The 20,664-nt window shown below is 45.0% G+C and overlaps 1 protein-coding gene across 1 annotated transcript; it reads right to left on the reverse strand.

Annotated features, from left to right (window-relative positions):
- Window positions 1–5,707: 5,707 nt before the first annotated feature.
- On the reverse strand, window positions 5,708–19,234 carry LOC432208 (uncharacterized). Its single transcript, NM_001091662.1, is given in 4 exon segments — window positions 5,708–6,996; window positions 9,085–9,242; window positions 9,322–9,518; window positions 19,059–19,234. Coding segments are annotated over 4 exon segments (1,320 nt in total). The 5' UTR covers window positions 19,088–19,234; the 3' UTR covers window positions 5,708–6,060.
- Window positions 19,235–20,664: the final 1,430 nt, after the last annotated feature.

The following is a 20,664-nucleotide window of genomic DNA, read 5'->3' on the forward strand; positions in this document are numbered from 1 at the left end:
GGAAACATAGCACGCCACAAATAATAACAGAATTCCTCACTTTAGGATTCAAGAAAGGCCTGGCACCAAACACTCTTAAAACACAGGTTTCGGCTCTGTCCGTACTATTGCAAGTCAAATGGGCTGAGAACCCCAATATTTAACAACTCATACAAGGGGCTCTAAGACTTAGGTCCCATTGTGGTGTGGGATCCCTGAAGTGGCTAACTCTAAAGGTCACATTCCTTATTGCAATTACTTCTGCCAAAAGAGTCAAATTAGCGGCCCTTTCACATAAGGAAACTTAGCTAATTATCCACACCGATAGTCCTTGGAACAGTTCCTGGCAAGAACTCATCCTACCGTCATTCTGCCCAAATCCGAGGAACGACAAAGAAAAACAGCTCCACAAACTAGATGTAGTAAGAGCGGTGTAGATTTAAAAAAAAAAAAACAAACAGCTGCCTTCAGGCGCTCAGATTGGCTCCTAATATCCTACTCACTGACAAACAAGGGCTTGGCGGTATCCAAGCAGACTATTATAAGGTGGCTGGTGGAAACAATCGACCATGCATACACTCTGCAGAATAAGAGAAGACCAATTCACATTGAAGCTTGGCTCCTAATATCCTACTCACTGACAAACAAGGGCTTGGCCGTATCCAAGCAGACTATTACAAGGTGGCTGGTGGAAACAATCGACCATGCATACACTCTGCAGAATAAGAGAAGACCAATTCACATTGAAGCAAACTCAACGAGGGCACAAAGCACTTCCTAAACTCTTTAAAAATTGTCTAAACCTGAACAAGTCTGTAGTGCAGCCACATGCATGCGAGAATTTGCGCTCGCGTGCGCATGTGCGAGGTGGAGTTTGCTCCCATGTGCAGAAGTGAAAAAAAAACGATAAAAAGTACAGAGAGTCGGGCAGAGAAGGGAACTGGACTTGGGTAGGCAACAGAGGAGGTACGTGCCTGGCGACCCCCAGCTTTGTGCCCTAGTCACGTGCCTACTCTGCCTACCCCTAGTTCCGGCCCTGATTCACTGAAAAATCCTTTTCTAGTAGGCCAGAACTGTCAGTGCAGTTAGTTCCACCCAGGCTGATTTTATTATAGGAAAAAGGGGCTCTATTCTTCTTATCTCTCTATCACTATTTCATACTGTTGTCTCTTGTCCTTCCTTTGTACTTGCTGTCTCACAAATCACCTCACCAAGCTTTACAACAGAACTGGGTAACAGAGGCAGAGCCAGCCTATATATCCTAAGGCAGGAGCAAAGAGACCAATTCTTCTGTCCTGCCTCCAGAGGTGAACCTGGGCATAACCCATCAGTTCGGGAAAACTAGAAAAGGATTTTTCAGCGAGTACAAAATCCCTTTATCTTGAAGATTGTCCCTTTAAATTAGAATTTGGGGGAGCACTGTAAAAGCCTCGCGTGAGAGGTCAATAACTATTGGATGGGGGGAGGCTGACAAAACCCTTTGGCTCTCCAGAGGTAGAAAAGTAGAAAAAGTACCTGAAATGTGAGGGTTGCACCCCTGCACTCAGTCAAGCCAAGCCATTACTGCAATTTATAACTATATTGGTACATGGGAGCAGCACTGTTGCTTAACATCAATGATTTCTCCCTGAAGTGTCCCAGGGTACTCAGTAGGACTTGTGCTATTATCACACAGAAACAATGCATTAGGAGCATTTTATTAAAGGGAAAGTTGCCTCACAATCTGCCATTATATGAAGGGGAGGGGTTGGTGGTCACCAAATACATTCCACTGCCAGTCTGATATCTGCAAAATCCAACAACACAGCCAATAAGAATATGGCCTACTTTAAAGACTGGTGCAGTGCTGGAGCTGCCGTTTGGGTTATGGGCACATTCAGAGGGAAAGAATGGGGCCTTCCAGATTTGCCCTTTTGATATAAAATGCAGTCTCTGTCCTGGAATTATATTGGCCCAAAAGACTTCCTATTAAATTTGTTTGCTACATTTTTCAGTTTCTCCCATCACTAGCTAATGAGCAAAGTGGGGGCACAATTGGCCGAGAATAATTTTAACCCTCATTTCCTTCATCCACCAGTTTCTATGCCATGTGGTGGCCCTCCAGCCTCACCTCATGTGGCAGTTGCCTTGGGCGCCAAACTGAGGGCCCCACCCAGGGCCGCCATTAGAAATCACGGGGCCCCGTACAAATTTTCAGGGGCCCCGCCCACGCCAGCCCCCAAGCCCCATCCCAGATCCCGCCCACTCCACATTACAGTTAAAAGACCACACAGACATCAGAGCTAAAAAAGGTAACCCCCCCGCACACACAAGTTGTAAAAAACTATTGATGGTCAGTCCCCCTTATAAGTGAAAAAAAACTGTGGTGCCAGGGCCCCCCATATTTTTTTTTTAAAAAAACAATTGGTGGTCAGGGCCTCCCTACAAGTAAAAAAAATAATTGGTGATCAGGGCCCCATAAAAGTTTTTTTTTTTAAAAAAACATTGGTGGCAAGAAAAAAAAATGATGGCCTGCCCCCCCCCCCCCCACAAGATAAAAAGCCATTGTTGATCAGTGCCCCCCTACAAGTTTAAAAAATAATTGGTGATCAGGGCCCCCCTATAAGTTAAAAAAACATTGGCGCCAGGGTCCCCCATAAAAGTTTTTTTTTAAAAAAAATAAAACAAAACAGTGGTGACAGGGCCCCCCTTACAAGTAAAAAAAAAATTTGATGGTCTCCCCCCCCCCCACAAATTATAAAAAGCCATTGGTGATCAGGGCCCCCCCCCAATCCCCAATGCAGATTTACCGGGACTTATTCTTAAAGGAATAGTTCAGTGTGAAAATAAAAACTGTGTAAATAGATAGGCTGTGCAAAATAAAAAATGTTTCTAATATAGTTAGTCAAATATGTGATATATAAAGGCTGGAGTGAACAGATGTCTAATAAAACAGTCAGAATCCAACTTCCTGCTTTTCAGCTCTCTAACTCTGAGTTAGTCAGTGATTTGAAGGGGGGCCACATGGTACATTTCTGTTCAGTGAGTTTGTAATTGATCCTCAGCATTCAGCTCAGATTCAAAAGCAACAGATATGACCCATGTGCCCCCCCCCTCTCAAGTCTCTGATTGGTTACTGCCTGGTAACCAGTCAGTGTAAACCAAGAGAGCTGAAAAGCAGGAAGTAGTGTTCAGACTGACAAGTTATACATCAAATCACTCCAGCCTTTATACATTACATTTTGGGCTAACTAACTATATTAGAAACATTTTTTATTTTGCACAGCCTATCTATTTACCCAGTTTTAATTTTTACACTGAACAATTCCTTTAAAGGACCAATGAGGGTACAGGAAATCTAAATAGAAGAAAAGTTACCGTGCGCAGAGCTGCAGTCTCCTATTTTGTGCAGCTGGCAGCACAAAAGCAGGGGGGCCTTGCTAATCAAGTAAGTGAAGCATGGCTAAGCCCCGCCTTAGACACAAAATCCTGGGGGCCCGGGACAACTGTCCCCCCTGTGACCCCCTGATGGCGGCCCGGCCCCCAATACCCAAGGGATGTAGAAAATATCCCCTTTCCCATCTCCCATCCATTGGGGTATGAGAAAGGCACACAGGCAGGCACATACCCCCCCCCCCCCGACCTGCAGGGAGCTCCCTGGCATATATCAGGTTAATGCAATGAGCTCTTTAGCACATGTGAGGTTAATGCAGGAAGCTGTCTTAACGGGAAAGCACAAAAAATGTTCAGGGATGCAAATAGTGTATTGTTCTGCTGGCAGTTAAAGGCTTAATTCACTCAGCTAATCAAATGTGACGCATGTGTGGCCCTCAGGCTCTTTATGTTGATTGTGTTTGACTTCTCCACCCACCAGGATATGGTTCAGGATTAGGAAAAGATCCGAGCACTTTTTGCAGTATTCTGCCTACTCCTTAGTGCCCATCCCACCCTGCTCTCAATGAAGAATGCACCAGCACCCATAGGAGAGGGCCTCACAGGCAGGGACAGCCATAACTCACTGAATCCATGCCATAGGAAGCACAAGCCCACATCAGATTTTGTGGAATTTTCTAAGTTAAAAACTTTGAATTTCAAACTATTTTTTGTGTACTTCGACTAGGGAATAGTCCAAATTCGATTTGAATTTAAAAAAAACGTCGAAATTCGAATATCGAAATGTATCATGTACTGTCTCTTTAAAACTTCGACCATTCGCCATCTTAAACCTGCCAAAGTGCTGTTTTAGCCTATGGGGGACCTCCTAGTACCTATTTGGAGTCAATTGGTGGACTTTGAGAAATCAAAGTTTTTTTGGGGAAAAACTTTTAATTAAATTCGATCGAATGCACTATTCTTTCGATCGTACCATTACAATTTGTCCGAATATGGACCTCTTTGACCTTTTGACTTTTATTTTTCTATTGCAGTGCATTATCAGATTTTATCTTGTCAGATGAAGGCGTAGAATGCAGTAGAGTCCTGCACGGAACCAATTTGTTAAACCCGAACCGTGACCTGCAACCCGGACCCGCATACTTACTCGCTTGGACCCGCAAGTACCTTATCCGTAATCCCAAACCACTGACAATCAAGAAAGAGGAAGTGCTGACATTGTAACCGGGAAGTGACATCATTAGAAGTTGGCTTGATCAGAAAAAAAGGAGTAAAACAGGAAGTGCTGTAGTTGAAACCAGAAGTGACATCATTGGAAGTAGGCGTGATCAGAAAAAAACTAGTAAAACTCGCTATTGAGAAGACCTACGACCCGAAACCGCGACCCGCAAACCTGGAGAACCGCCGACCCGCGTCTATACCTGCTCCCGAAACCTCCCGTAACCCTGCAGGGCTCACATTATTATTATTACAGATCGAAAATATCCATGTAGTTTACACATTAGATTTTTGTATCAGTCTCATTATACTGACCCATGCGACTACATCTGACTAATTGTTCCTATACCATCTTACAAAATCTTCTGTGGAGTTTACCTAACTCTTTTCCAACCAATCAGTGCAACAGGTAGGGGTGGGTTTATCAGGGGGGCACAGGAAGGAGCGCCAGAGATGGAGTGACAGCTAAAGTAGACACTGATTCTCTGACATGGGAAAAAACATTTTTTCAAAACACCTGTTAATAGTGCTCCTTCAGCAGAATTCTGCACTGAATCCGTTTCTCAAAAGAGCAAACAGATTTCTTTAATATTTAATTTTGAAATCTGACATGAGGCTAGACATATTGTCAGATTCCCAGCTGTCCCCAGTCATGTGACTTGTGCTCTGATAAACTTCAGTCACTCTATACTGTTGTACTGCAAGTTGGAGTGATATCACAATGGGAAGGTAACCAGATAGCAGCTCCTAGTAGTAAAATCCAGGTCCCATTGCGACTCCTCCAGTTACATTGAGTAGGAGAAACAACAGCCTGCCAGAAAGCAGTTCCATCCTAAAGTGCTGGCTATTTCTGAAAGCACATGACCAGGCAAAATGACCTGAGATGGTACCTACACACCAATATTACAACTAACAAAAAAAAATACACTTGCTGGTTCAGGAATTAAATTTTAGTGTTAATTATTTGCAGTCTAAACAGTGTTATTTAGAAATAAAAACTACAGCATAAAAATCATGACAGAATCCCAAATCATGACTCATATCCCAACTGCAGGGCCTTGTGCTACAAAATTCCCTGGTCCAGAAAGGAAGCGATAAAGCTTCTCTGTGGAGCGAGAAATAAGAGCAAAGAGAGGAAAAGGAAATTTACCCTTTAATACAGCAGATCATTCTGTTTCGGAATTAGAAAAAATAGAGGGGGACAAGTTTCATTTGAACACGGGATACCTACAGCTCCACAAACTATCCTTCTACCAGTTTATAATATTGAGCATCCATTTAAGGCTGCAGGGAGTTGCTTGGTCTCTCAGGTTTCAGCCCGGGGGTCAGGCCCCTTGAGGCTAAAAAGCTAAAATGCCATTAAATCCATATAGAAATGTATTAAAATGATATACACAATGGCAGGAGTTTCATTAAAGGGGTGAGTGTTCTGTGGTTCCATCAGACGAGGCGAATCTCACACGGCGGGAGGTGCATGTAGTAATGTGGACGTCAAACCTTCTGCACCACTGGGGTATCAGCAGTCTTTCTGACCTTCTTCCTCATCCTCCCCCTGGCATAGACCCGGAGAAAAAGGGCAAGAAAGACAATAGCCACCCCGACTCCTCCCACTGCCGTGACGGGATGCCCATAGAGCAAACAGGACAGCAAGATGGCCAGCGCCTGGCGTAAAGTCATGATGATGGTGAAGATAGCAGCTCCAAACTTGTTGATGGTGTAGAAGATGAAGAGCTGCCCAAAAGCCGAGCAAACGGAGAGGAGAGCAGCATGGAAGGCAAAATCGGGGTGCCTATTCATGAAGTGAATATCCTCCAGCAAGGCCCCCTGCTCCAGGAGAGAGCCCACTGTAAAGAGGCAGGAGAACAAGTTCACCCCGAACATCATCTGCACCGAGGACATCTTGTACTTGAAGAGCGAGTCCTGCCAGTTGGACGTGAAGCTGTCAAACACTATATACCCAGCCAGAATGACCACCCCGGAGAAGGTGGTGACACCCCATGGGCGGTCACCCCCTCCGTTTGACAACAAAAACATGCTGACCCCAACAGAGATAAGCACAGCAGTCAGGTACTCCCAGTATTCGTAGCTCTTGTGCGACACCAGTTTGCCCATAAGCATGACTGGGATGACCTTGGAGGCTTTGGCAAGTACCTGGGTGGGGAAGCTGATGAACTTGAGGGCTTCATACTGGCACCAGCTGCTGAGGATGTTAGAGAGGGAGGCGAATGAGTATTTGTACATGGGGGCACCGTGGCGCGGCTGCTTGGTCACACTGCAGTATAGGCCTGCCACCGTCAGAGCCAGGATGCGGTTCATGAAGACGAGAAACTGTGAATCACGGAAACGTTCCCCGGGGCCTCCTTCCTCCGAGCCATATGTGCGGGTCATTACACGTTCCTGTAGAACTCCCCATGTGAGATACGAGACCTGCAAGGGGCAGCAAACACAAGTGTATTTATACATCAGCTTAAGGAACACTGTGTGGTCTCTTGGGACCCAGGAAATATACTCTCCGCCCCCCCATGCAATTAGGAGAGCAAACCCCTGCCTTCTCTCAGCTGCAGCCTGTATCTCAAGTTTACAGATAAACAAACACTTTTTCCAGTTCAGTTTGTTTCAGATTGTTCACCAGAAATAAAGACTTTATCCCAATTACTTTCCATTTTTTATTTTTTACCTAATTTAGCTAAAATTAATGTTTAAAGGAGACATATAGGATAAATAAAAAAAAACTTAATTTTGTAGGCAATCATAAGTAATACATGGTGTAGCATTTACATGGTGCTAAAAATTTATATTATCTTTAAAAATAGCCCCTTTATTAGAGCTCCCTATAGATGTTCTCTGGTCCCTGTCTGTGTTTCAAATGAGGGGTGGGCGTGTCCTAACGCTCCCTGCCAGAAGCACAGTAGGAGGGGGACAGCCAATCACAGTCACACAAGCACAGATAGGCTTCAGTTCCCTATCAGGTCCTGCTAGCTGCTGATTGGTTCCTGTCCTACAGTGCAGTGAGCTGAGAGCCGCCAGCTCCCCTGCACAGCCTGGGAATTCAGGAAAGTGGAAGAGAAGGGAGGAAGGGATTATAAGGGTTTGCGGATATATTCAATAAATCAGCCTGAAACATTACTTTTTTTAAAGGGATACTGTCATGGGAAAATAGTGCTACTCTAGCAGTCTTCTGCACGGGAATCCATTTCTCAAAAGAGCAAACAGATTTGACATATTGACATATTTGACACATTGTCAGTTTCCCAGCTACCCCCAGTCATGTGACTTGTGCCCGCACTTTAGGATGGAACTACTTTCTGTCAGGCTGTTATTTCTCCTACTTAATGTAACTGAATCAGTCTCAGTGGGACTTGGCTTTTACTATTGAGTGTTGTTTTTAAATCTACCAGGGAGCTGTTATCTTGTGTTAGGTGAAGTTTATCAGAGCACAAGTCACATGGATTTCAGTGCAGAATTCTGAAGCAGCACTATTAACTGATGAGTTTTGAAAACTGTCTCCTTTAATGTTCCTGTCTCTCTGGTGTTTATCTGGCAGCTCAATAATTCAGATGTAGAATCTAAACTGTTACAATTTTGCAACATTTAGTTGATACATTCCTCAGCAGCATCTCTGGAGTATTAGAAACTATTGTATCAATTCTAACTTTAAAGGAAGTGTAACATCAAAAAATGTTTTAAAGCAATAAAAAATATAATGCAGTGTTGCCCTGCACTGGTAAAACTGATGTGTTTGCTTCAGAAACACTACTATTGTTTATATAAATAAACTGCTGTGTAGCAATGGGGGCCGCCATTCAAAGGAGAAAAGGCTCAGGTTACACAGCAGATAAGCTCCTTAGAACATAATATTATCTGTTATCCACTATTTAACCTGTGCCATATAGCCTTTTTTCAATTTCTGCCGTTACACAACAGCTTGTTTATATGAACTATAGTAGTTTTTCTGCAAACAAACCAGTTTTAACAATGCAGGGCAACACTACATGATATTTTTATTACTTTAAAACATTTTCATTTTTTGGTGTTACCAGGGATTCTGCTCAGCAGGGCCAAAGTTAAGAAATGTATCAACTAAATGTATTATTTTAGAACAGTTTACAGGGTTGGCGACCTCCCTTTCCCAGAGCTGCTTTAGAAGTTGAAAAATGATACTTCACACTTCAATAATAATAGAAAGTAATTGGAAAAAGTCTTTATTTCTGGTAAACTATCTGAAACCAACTGAATTGAAAAAAGTGTTGGAAGTTGAACAACCCCTTTAATAATACAGGGGGCTTTATGTAGGAAGGGTTTTGATTCACTGCCTTCTTCTCTTTCCACAACTGCTCTCAAGAACCAGAACATAGCAAAATATAAGTACGTTCAATTACAGATGCAGCAATCCATGAAAGAAGTGCTGTGTCTGACAGGAAGGAAGTACATCTCATGCACACACAACACCACAGACAGAAGGCAGCTACAAAAGGTGAGGGATAATGGATGCCTTATAACCCAATTTTCTCTGACCTGGAGTCCAGCTGCACAGAAGAGAAGCTTAAGGGCCTGTTGAGTAGTGGAAGGGTCACCCTCAACCCTGGGGGCTGCAGCTGTTTCTTCAGGGGCCGAAGACTTAGACTCATGGCCAAAAACACAAGACTTCACCACAGGGTAACAGAGGCCTCTACCTGTGGCACACATTAAAAGTCAATAGTCAATATATATATATTTACAGAAAAATATACAGAGCACAATGTGAGCACTTACCAGTTTCTAGGTAGTTCTTTCGCTTGAAGTAGTGAATTAGCAAGTATCCTGGCAGGAGAATGGTCCCATAACCAGCAATATTAAGGAAAAAACGCACCAGCCACAGATCTCCCCAAGAGTCCTGAGGGGGCAGTTCAGGGGGAGTTTTATCAGCACATACCCTCGAGACAGAGACCAGAATGAGCAGCAGCAGGTGCCTGGGAAACAGATAGAGAGAGTTAGTGGGGGATTCTCCCATTAAGTAGCACTGCAGATACACTACCAGGCCACACTCACAAGCTGCTGCCTTAAGTTGCCCACACACATTGGTTTACTTTTCAATTCAGCCACGGTAGCCACCAACACGTGGCCCAAATCCAAATGCCTTTGGACCAATGACTGGATCAGGAAGGGGGTCAGTGCAATTTGGTGAGCTGCTCAGTGTGGCCCTCAAGGGATTTTCTGCACTTGCGCACATCAGTATCAGATTGTCTGTCCCATGCAGAGGGTGAATGTCTGTCAAAATGCCTGTCCATGCCTCCTTTAGCCACTAGATTGACTAGCCTTGACAAGTAGTTGCTACTAGTAGCTCTGTGTGTCTTCACCCTTATAGGTACTAGGAAGTGATCCAATTTAGAAGCCAGGGGTTGGGCAAGGGAATGACAGATAAAGAAGTGAGTGTGTATCTGAAAGTGAGAGTCTGAGAGGGGGCAGTTGCCCTTGTGATCATCTTTATCTGAAATCACACTGAGCAACAGGAAACAGAACCGTTTACATTCCTTCCAACTCGATCACTAAAAGGGCATCTACACCCAAAAATCATTTCTGTCTAATGAAAGAAAATCTAGCCAATTATTCCTCACTGACTAGAGTGTCTGTCTGGCTGTGTATATTCTCTGAACTGCTGGTCCTGACTCCTGAAACAATGTAGCAGAAGCCAGATATTTAAAAGACTTGGAGAGCTGACTTCTCTGGGATAAAGGTTAAAGAAGCAGTGCCTAGAAGGCAAGGAGATTCAGGAAGCTGACTAAAGTGGGGCAGGTTAGGGGGTATTTTCCCTACATGTTTCCTTAAAGGGGTGGTTCACCTTTCGGCTAACTTTTAAAATGTTATAGAATGGACAATTCTAAGCAAAGTCTCAATTGGCCTTCATTTTATTCTTTTTTATCGTTTTTGAATTATTTGCCTTCTTCTTTCGACTGTTTCCAGCATTGCTTGGGTAAATTGGACCAGATTGCTAAAAACTATAAACTGGAGAGCTGCTGAATAAAAAGTTAAATAACTCAAGAACCACAAATAATAATAAATGAAAATCTATTGCAATTTGTCGCAGAATATCAATCGCATCATCATATTAAAATTTAATTCAAAGGTAAACAACCCTTTTAATGCTTTAGGATTAAATATGCTGCTGGGTCAGTTTCAGTACTAGAATACTGCACATAACCTTTGAAGTGCCATGGATGCCCCCAGAAAACCATCTGTAAGTATTTTATTTTACCCACAATGCATGAAATATTCCTGCACAGTGAGAATGGAGACAGTGTAGGGGCACAATGGATGGCGCTGGGGTCCTGGTTTCAATCACTGTCAACCAGTGTAGACTTCATAAGCTTACTCGAGTATAAGCCGACCCAAGTATAAGCCGAGGTACCGAATTTTACTTACGAAAACCGGGAAAACATATTGACTTGAGTATAAGCCTATACACAACTAAGACCGTTGGACAAGCAGGTATAGCCGGTAATTTTTGGCAAAATTAAACTACATTTCATTCCTTTTATAAGCAGAAAGTTCCTATTTATTACCCTTTATGCTGCAATCACTACAGCGCAAAACTAAATCACTGAAAATTTGTCCCCCCCAGTGGATTTATATTACAGACATTTTTCAGCTGAGACAAAATATACTTTTAGCAATTATACCTTTTGTTTAGTGCCTAAAACACTGTTGAGATTGTTGCGTGGGCTCCTGAGGTTTATGTAGGCAACCTTATGAATTCCATTTCTAGCTGATGTCAAACAAAGGTCCAAATTGCACCCCCTGAGAGTCTCAGAAATATCTAACAGTTGGTTTAATGTTAAAAATCATGCGCGATGCTTAAAACGTTAATTCATCCTACAATGATAAAGAAAAACTTCTGGTAGATGAAATAGATATATTAATAAGACAGGTGCCTTACCGGTAAATTTGCAGAGAACTATTAGGAACTTTGAATCTGTATCTGAGTTACCCGGCTGTTGGATAGGAACGTCAAAGTTGTGTAACTATAGAGGAAGCAGACCCTGCAGCCGCGGGGGGGCTCGGACCTTGGGGTCAGCTTCCTCTATTGCTTGGGGTCAGCTTCCACCTGTGAAGGAAGACACGCATGCGCTCCAAAGGGGAGAGTCAGGAAGCGGCTCCCTGTAGTAGGTGCCGAGTGCCTTCAAAGATTTTTTGCCGGTGGGACCGGGCTGCCCAAAGTTGTTAGCGGGTGGGAGGGGAAGCTGCTCTCTGCTGCTGGGCCCCTTCAAAGATTAATCGTTTCGCCGGGGTAGAGGCGGTCCAAAGATGCTGGCGGGCGGAAGGGGAGAGCCGGGGATACTGCTGTCTGCAGCAAGTGCCGGGCCCCTTCAAGATTTTTTGTCAGGGGAGAGGCGGCCCTGAGTTACTGGTGGGCAGGAGGGGAGAGTCAGGGATACTGCTTCCTGCAGCAGGCGCCGGGCCCCTTCAAGATTTTTCGTGGGAGGGCCCGGCCCTGAGTTGTTACGTCGCTCAGCTACGTCATCAAAACCCACATGATCTGTAACGTCAGCGTGCACACCACGCGCACTTCAGCCGGCAACGCGCCACTCACTCCTTGCGTAAAGTTGCACGCTGCTGCTCCTTCTGCACCGCGGATAAACGCCATTGTTTCTGGCTGGGAGGGGGGTGTTAGGATCGGGGCCCCATGGATGGGTTGCGGGCCCCATCCGGGGTGCAGGGGTATGGGACTCCGGTGAGTAGCACAGCTACAGATCATGTGGGATACAGATCCAAAGTTCCTAAAAGTTCTCTGCAAATTTACCGGTAAGGCAGCTGTCTTCTTAATACATCTGTTTCATCTACCAGAGTTTTTTTTACTGACTCGAGTATAAACCGAGGTAGACTTTTTCAGCACATTTTGGATGCTGAAAAACTCTGCTTATACTCAAGTATATACCGTAAACTGGGAGAACTACTGAGCCCCACAGCAAAATCCTTTTAGGCCCCCTAAATTTTGGACATTTTTGAATATCACATACTGAAATTGCCCATTGGTAAGCGCCTCATTGGGCTCTTTATATCCCTTGGGGCCGCCAGTAGTCATGAGTTTGGTCTATATACTTACAACCCATGGGTGTTCCTGTTGGTGGGGCCTAAACAACCTGCTCACAATGGAAGATCACTGTATTCTTTTTTGCCAGATGCAACGCAGCCCCCACCTGTCTGACTTACAGAATCTTCAGTTCCACCTGTGGATGTCAAACCCCAGTGATGCTGAAGACAGTTTGAGCCCCAGGCCAGACACTGGGCAAACACGCTGGTACCAGTGACACAGAGGGGCTGAGAGAGATACATAACAAATATAAAACTTCCGGCTGTCTAACTCCCAGCAAAGGATCATTCTCTGATTACCAAGGCTTCAGCCTCACACTGACGCACTGAACTGCTGTGTTGCTTTGGGGAGGATCAGACTGACTGATAGACAGATCTCAATGCACTGGTGAGTGTCACAGCCACAGTGCTGCACCCTCCCCATGCTCAGCCCTAACTGTGACTACTTATGGATCTTCTAGATGTGGTACAGTGAGAGTTCTAGTGTGGGGGTGCTTGGATAGATACCCTGCAGTGTGTTCTCTGGGCTCAGCGCCATACAGGGCTGGAACTAGGGGTAGGCATGTGCCTAGGGCACAAAGCTGGGGGGGGGGGTGCCAGGCACGTACCTTACTTGCCTCTTATCCCTAGTCCGGTCCCTTCTCTCCTAGGTGATTCTGTGCACGCGAGCGTCAATTGGCGCATGCCTGGTAGTGTGGATTTGCACACGCATGCTCCCATTCGGCGTCGTGACCGGCCAGGTTGCCTAAGGCGCCAGAGCCGGGCCAGACTGGGGCGCGACGACTGGGAGCACGCATACGCCAATTGACGCAAGTGAGCATGCGTCAGTTGACACTCGCATGAACGGAAGCCCGAATCACCAAGGAGAGAGGGGACTCGACTAGAGGGTAGAAGGCAGGTAAGGTACTCTCTAATGAAAGGAGACATTTTGTGTAAAAAATAAGAATGTACCAATGCGTTACACTCATTTAGATATAGAAGAATTGTGCTTAAATAAGTAGTGTTTCAGGCTGATTTATTGAATATTTCTGCAAAAAAACCTAATAATCCCTCCCTTTTTTTCCCACTTCCTGAATTCCCAGGCTGTGCAGGGGAGCCGGCAGCACTCAGCTCACTGCACTGTAGGACAGGATAAGGAACTAAAGCCTGTATTTGCTTGTCTGATTGCAGGGCTGTGATTGGCTGTCCCCCTCCTACTGGACTACTGTCAGGGACCGTTAGGACATGCCCACCCCTCATTTGAAACGGGGACCAGTGAACATCTATAGGGAGCTTTAGGGTTCAAGCACACGGGTAGATTTGGGGAGATTTAGTCGCCTTGTAAGAAATGTCCATTTTGGGTATGCCATTATGTTATGTTACATATGAATTTGTGAATTAATGCAGTGTCTGCAAAGTCTTCCAGGAAGCTTACATTCCATGTCACACCCTTACAAAAATTTCAATATCAAAGGGTAGTCTTGGAATTGTAGCTGGTTTCAACAGGAGCTATAAAACTGATTTTGTACGCAAAAACTTGCTCAACAGGATCTTGGCAGTTGGGAGGGTTTCTGTGGGCGCAGGTGAGAACTCAGAATAAAAGAACGCTGGACAAAGGACAAGAGGGGGCATCTGAGAAGAGGCAGCTAGAGAGCTGGAGAAGCCGGAAGAGCCTGGGACAAGACAACATGTGAGGAATGCAGACCAGAGGGGAAGGCAGAGATGCTGTACTCTATTCCCCTGCCTTTTTGGTAACAACAATGTAGACTTGTGTAATGTGTAACTGTAAATATTGCAATTATTGTTTAGTCCGAGTGTAATCATTTATATATAACAATCCATTGATTTATTTCGCAATATATCACTTTAATATACGCTTATTGGTGTGGATTCATTGTCTGCTTGCTCAAAAGAACCAAAACCCTAATAAGTGGGTTGAGGTATATTATTAACATTGATATATTATTATTAATATTGATATATATACTAAAGAAACTTACAGCCTGGTGAATAATTATCTCTTCTGCTGGGCGACAATCTCCCCAAACTGCCTTCCCCCTGCCTGCCGCCTGCTATAATGACAAAACACCAGCACAGATGCACTTGCGGCGCTTCGATTTCCAAAGTCGCCCAAAGTTTCCTCTTGAGGCAACTTCGGAAATCGAAGCGCCGCAAGTGAATTGTTGCTGGCGTTTTGTCATTATAGCAGAGGCAGGCAGGGGGAAGGCAGTTCGGGGAGATTATCGCCCCACAGAAGAGCCAAATCTTCCCGTGTGCTTGAACCCTTAAAAAAAGGGGCTATTTTTAAAGATAATATAAATTTTTAACACCATGTAAAAGCAACACCATATATTACTCATAATTGCCTACAATTATGAGTAATCATAATTGCGCTACACTACCCGAACCGGGAGGGTGCTCCCGGTGCGAGCAGCCATGTCCAGTCAATCGCATGCGCATAATGAAAATGTGCCCCGAATCGCTCGTTATGCGCATGCGAGTGACATCACATGCGCGTTAAGCGCATGCGAGTGACACAATATGGTTGCTCGCACCGGGAGCTCCCTCCTGGTGCGGACATCCCAAGCGGAATGTGGGCTCTATTAGCCCGTACCTTTGGTTGGGGATAACATTTTGACACAACAGGTGCCCTTTAAAGGAAAAGTAACATCAAAAAATAAAAGTGTTTTAAAGTAATACAAATATAATGCAGTGTTGCACTGCACTGGTAAAACTGCAGTGTTTATATGAACATCAGTAGTGTTTCTGAAGCAATCTGCTGTGTAGCAATGAGGGCAGCTATTCAAAGGATCAAAAGTTCAGGTTACACAGCAGATAAGCTCTGTCGAACATAATGGTGTTATCTGTTATCCACTATTTAACCTGTGCCATATAGCCTTTTTTCAATTTAAGCCATTGCTACACAACAGCTTGTTTATATGAACTATAGTAGTGTTTCTGAAGCAACCATCAGTTTTATCAGTGTAGGACAACAGTACATGATATTTTCATTACTTTAAAACACTTTCATTGTCTGGTGTAACAATAGAGGACCCAGAATGTAAAGGGAAGGAGATGTCTTTATGTGCCGTCTTTATGTGCCGTCTATCTGTCAGGGCCTTTGTTCCATACACACCCCACTGACATCACAGAGCATTTATTATGTGTATATAAAGGAGCCTGCGCCGACCAACTGCAAGGGTAAAGTCCAAGAGCAGCAACACCCACTTCTGCCCATCCTATTATTATACATCCCGTGTAAGTACAGAAGGGCTGCTCCCCAGTGAGCTGTGTGTTCCCTGCAGGCAGTGGCAACCTAGGACTTGGAACTTTTGTATTACAGGATTAGCAGGGAAAAGCACCATAGCAACAAGGCAGTAATGGAAGATGAATAGGAAAGGAATAACCCTACCCAGATCCTGCAGAGACAGGGGTTATCCGTACCATCTATAATCCTACCCAGGCCCTGCAGAGAGTCAGCCCATCAGTATCAAGTATAACTTTACCCTGGTCCTGTAGAGAGTCAGCCCATCAGTATCAAGTATAACTTTACCCAGGACTTGCAAAGTCAGCCCATCATTACCAAGTATAAATTCACCCAGGTCCTGCAGAGAGTCAGCCCATCAGTACCAAGTATAACTTTACCCAGGCCCTGCAAAGAGTCAGCCCATCAGTATCAAGTATAACTTTACCCAGGACTTGCAAAGTCAGCCCATCAGTACCAAGTATAAATTTACCCAGGACCTGCAGAGAGTCAGCCCATCAGTATCAAGTATAACTTTACCCAGGACTTGCAAAGTCAGCCCATCAGTACCAAGTATAACTTTACCCAGGACCTGCAGAGAGTCAGCCCATCAGTATCAAGTATAACTTTACCCAGGACTTGCAAAGTCAGCCCATCAGTACCAAGTATAAATTTACCCAGGACCTGCAGAGAGTCAGCCCATCAGTACCAAGTATAAATTTACCCAGGACCTGCAGAGAGTCAGCCCATCAGTATCAAGTATAACTTTACCCAGGACTTGCAAAGTCAGCCCATCAGTACCAAGTATAAATTTACCCAGGACCTGCACAGTCAGCCCATCAGTACCAAGTATAAATTTACCCAGGACCTGCAGAGAGTCAGCCCATCAGTACCAAGTATAACTTTACCCAGGACCTGCAGAGAGTCAGCCCATCAGTACCAAGTATAAATTTACCCAGGACCTGCAGAGAGTCAGCCCATCAGTATCAAGTATAACTTTACCCAGGACTTGCAAAGTCAGCCCATCAGTACCAAGTATAACTTTACCCAGGTCCTGCAGAGAGTCAGCCCATCAGTACCAAGTATAACTTTACCCAGATCCTGCAAAGAGTCAGCCCATCAGTACCAAGTATAACTTTACACAGGTCCTGCAAAGAGTCAGCCCATCAGTACCAAGTATAACTTTACCCAGGACCTGCAGAGAGTCAGCCCATCAGTACCAAGTATAACTTTACCCAGGACCTGCAGACAGTCAGCCCATCAGTAACAAGTATAACTTTACCCAGATCCTGCAGAGAGTCAGCCCATCAGTACCAAGTATAACTTTACCCAGGACCTGCAGAGAGTCAGCCCATCAGTACCAAGTATAACTTTACCCCGGACCTGCAGAGAGTCAGCCCATCAGTACCAAGTATAACTTTACTCTGGTCCTGCAGACAGTCAGCCCATCAGTATCAAGTATAACTTTACCCAGGTCCTGCAGAGAGTCAGCCCATCAGTACCAAGTATAACTTTACCCTGGTCCTGCAGAGAGTCAGCCCATCAGTACCAAGTACAACTTTACCCAGATCCTGCAAAGAGTCAGCCCATCAGTACCAAGTATTTCTTTACACAGGCCCTGCAGAGAGTCAGCCCATCAGTACCAAGTACAACTCTACCCAGATCCTGCAGAGAGTCAGCCCATTAATACCATTTATTAGTCAGAGAGAGAGAGGCAGAGCAGTGTCTGTTTAGCCAGACAGAGCGAGTGAATTGCCCCACTGGAGGCAAAGAAAGGCCTTTATGCAGTGAGGGGCTTGGAATAAAAGGGCAATTGAGAAAGAAGAGAGATGCTGCTTCCCCCCCCCCCTCCCTCCCTAATTCCTTTCCTGGCAGAACCTGGAAAATTCTATTCAGTGACCGGGAGGTGAAGCGTTGGTGCAAGCAGACATGTCCCACTAGTCTGTCTCTAATGGAGCAAAGAGCGAGATGTGTATTGCATCCTAAAAAGGCAACTGCCCCACTCACTGCACCTGGGAACTTGCTAATGATCTGCCCCCACACACACAGTGCCTGGCTAACTGGTATCTCAATGATTTGCCCCACATGTAGGACCAAGCACGTTCAAGAAATATTGATTCTGTGAGTGAAACCAGTCAGTTCATCTGAGATGCATATGTCAAATTGCCTGGCAGGGAACTCCTGTCCCTTCCCCTGGCAACTGGTGCCCCTTTGTAGCTTTGCTGCCTCCCCACAATCTAGTATTCAGTGCCAAGCCTTACTCTTGGGATATCTATGGGGTGTTGGGAGTTGGCCATCTATGCTGTACACTCTCCCTTCTCCCCGGGTGGGCGAGATAATTGGGAACACAAATGGCACTAGGGGAGGCAACCAGCTCACGCTCTGCCAGGCTCCAATTAAAACTCTGCAAGTCCAATAACTTTGCACCAATAAAACACTTGTTGTGTACAGTTCTCGGAGTGGGAGCAGCGTGACAAACATACTTCTGTAAAGACCTACCCCAGCAATGGCTATCTATGGGTGCCAAGCCCAACGCAGTGTCTGTGAACTACTACTCATGAAATGTGGCTGGGGCACATGTACTTTTACTGACACAAAATGCCAAACAGTAACTAATTTAGCCTCCTCCTTTATCCTTATGGGCAAATTAATGTAACTGCCATATATAGAGCTTATATTATCCTGTCCCAATATAATCACCAGCAGTTCCCTGTAACCTAGTGATACGATCTACAACTCCCTGTGACCCAGTGATACGGTCTACAACTACCTGTGACCCAGTGATACAGTCTACTACTCCCGGTAACCCAGTGACGAGGTCTACAACTCTGTAACAAAGTGACGCAGTCTACAAATCCCTTTAACCCAGTGCCAAACATATTCATCTCCAACTCCCTGTGACACAGCCTATCCAACTCCCACTCCCTGTAATACAGTTTGTCTAACTCCCTCTAACCTAGTGATACAGTCTGTCCATCTTAAATTCCCTGTAACCAAGTGATACAGTCAATCCATCTCCCACTCCCTGCGACACAGTGATATAGTCTACAACTCCCTGTAACCCCGTGATACAATCTGTCCATCTCTCACTCTCTGTAATACAGTGTGTCCAACTCACTGTAACCCTGTGGTACGGTCTACAACTCCCTGTGACACACAGCCTGACAATAGACAGACAGATTGAGCCAAAGTTCCTTACCTGCAACCGGTCCGGTCGGGGCCCCCCATTCTAAGCGCTGGAGGTACCGCTGTGGGGAAACTCACTGTCCCCTTCCCTCCCTCACTGACTATCACAATCGCTGCTAGCGGCCTCTTTCTTTCTCACCAGTGAGCTGAGCCCCCGGCCAGACGGGTTCCCGCTGCCAAGCAACAGCGCCACCTTCCAGCGCGGCGGGGGACGGTCGCTGCTTGTCGCAAGCAGCCTCGGGTGACGTCACGACAAGTGACTTTAGGCCGCGGGAACGTCTTTAACATGTGACATTCGGATTCGGCTCCGCCTCCCTCTTCAAGTGGCTCTATAACTATAAAACGCGAATGAAGTTCTTGGTGGTTAGTCGGGGGATGCTTGGAGTAGAACGCATTGGGGTCAGTGCCACTTTCACAAGCTTGAAGCTTCTCTAAATGAGTATTGGATTGCGCTGGGAAGCATTATTATTTTTTTTTCTTGGGTTAGAATTAAATGCAGAAGTTTATTCAGTTTTTCTCTTAGTAGAATACATGTGTAGTTTTGCAAAACGCGTGAGCTTGCTGTTCAGTGGAGGCTGCGGATCTGAGACCCATTTGCTGCTCTCTCTGTAATGAGGTGTGTGCCCTTATTATGAGGTTATTGGAGCCTAATTATAGGTGGAGTGGGTTTCTTTTTTTGGTGTGTGGATAGTGATGAGCGAATTTGTCCCGTTTTGCTTCGCCGTGAATTTCCCGTGAATCGGGCGAAAAATCAGCGAAACGCCAATTGTGACACCAGCGCCCATTAAATCAATGGGCGTCCGTTAATCGCCGCCGGCATCTAAATTCACGACGGCGTCAAAAACGGGTGCCGGCGAATTCGAGAATTTATTTGCCAGCGCCGAAATGCGGAAATTCATGCAAATTCGTGTCTGCCAAATAAATTCGCCCATCACTATGTGTGGATGCTAAGTTTTTAGGTGTGTGTGCTTTTTTTGAAGGTGGGGGTGGAGACTTGTTTTGTGGAGGGGTTTTAGAATGTGCGTGTTTTTTGGGGGATGGCTAAATTTATTTTGGTGGGGGGAGGTTGTTGTGTGCTTTTTTTTTTTTTTAAAGGAGACATTTTGTGTAAAAAAATAAGAATGTACCAGTGTGTTATACTAATTTAGATATAGAAGAATTCTGCTTTTAAAAGGTAGTGTTTCAGGCTGATTTATTGCATATTTCTGCAAAAACCCTAATAATTCCTCCATTCTCTTCCACTTCCTGCTCTCTGAATTCCCAGGCTGTGCAGGGGAGCCGGAGTCTCTCAGATCACTGCACTGTAGGACAGGAACCAATCAACAGCTAGCAGGACTGGATAGGGAACTGAAGCCTGTCTGTGCTTGTGTGACTGCAGGGCTGTGATTTGCTGTCCCCCCTCCTACTGTGCTTCTGGCAGGGACCATTAGGACACACCCACCCCTCATTTGAAACAGGGACCAGTGAACATCTATAGGGAGCTCTAATAAAGGGGCTATTTTTAAAGATATTAATGTTTAGCACCATGCTAAAGTAACACCATATATTACTTATAATTGGCTTCAAAATTAGGGTTTTTTCATTTATCCTATATGTCTCCTTTAACCAGAATTTTGAGG

Source organism: Xenopus laevis, chromosome 5L, assembly GCF_017654675.1.
Source record: "Xenopus laevis strain J_2021 chromosome 5L, Xenopus_laevis_v10.1, whole genome shotgun sequence".
Lineage (NCBI taxonomy): Eukaryota > Metazoa > Chordata > Amphibia > Anura > Pipidae > Xenopus > Xenopus laevis.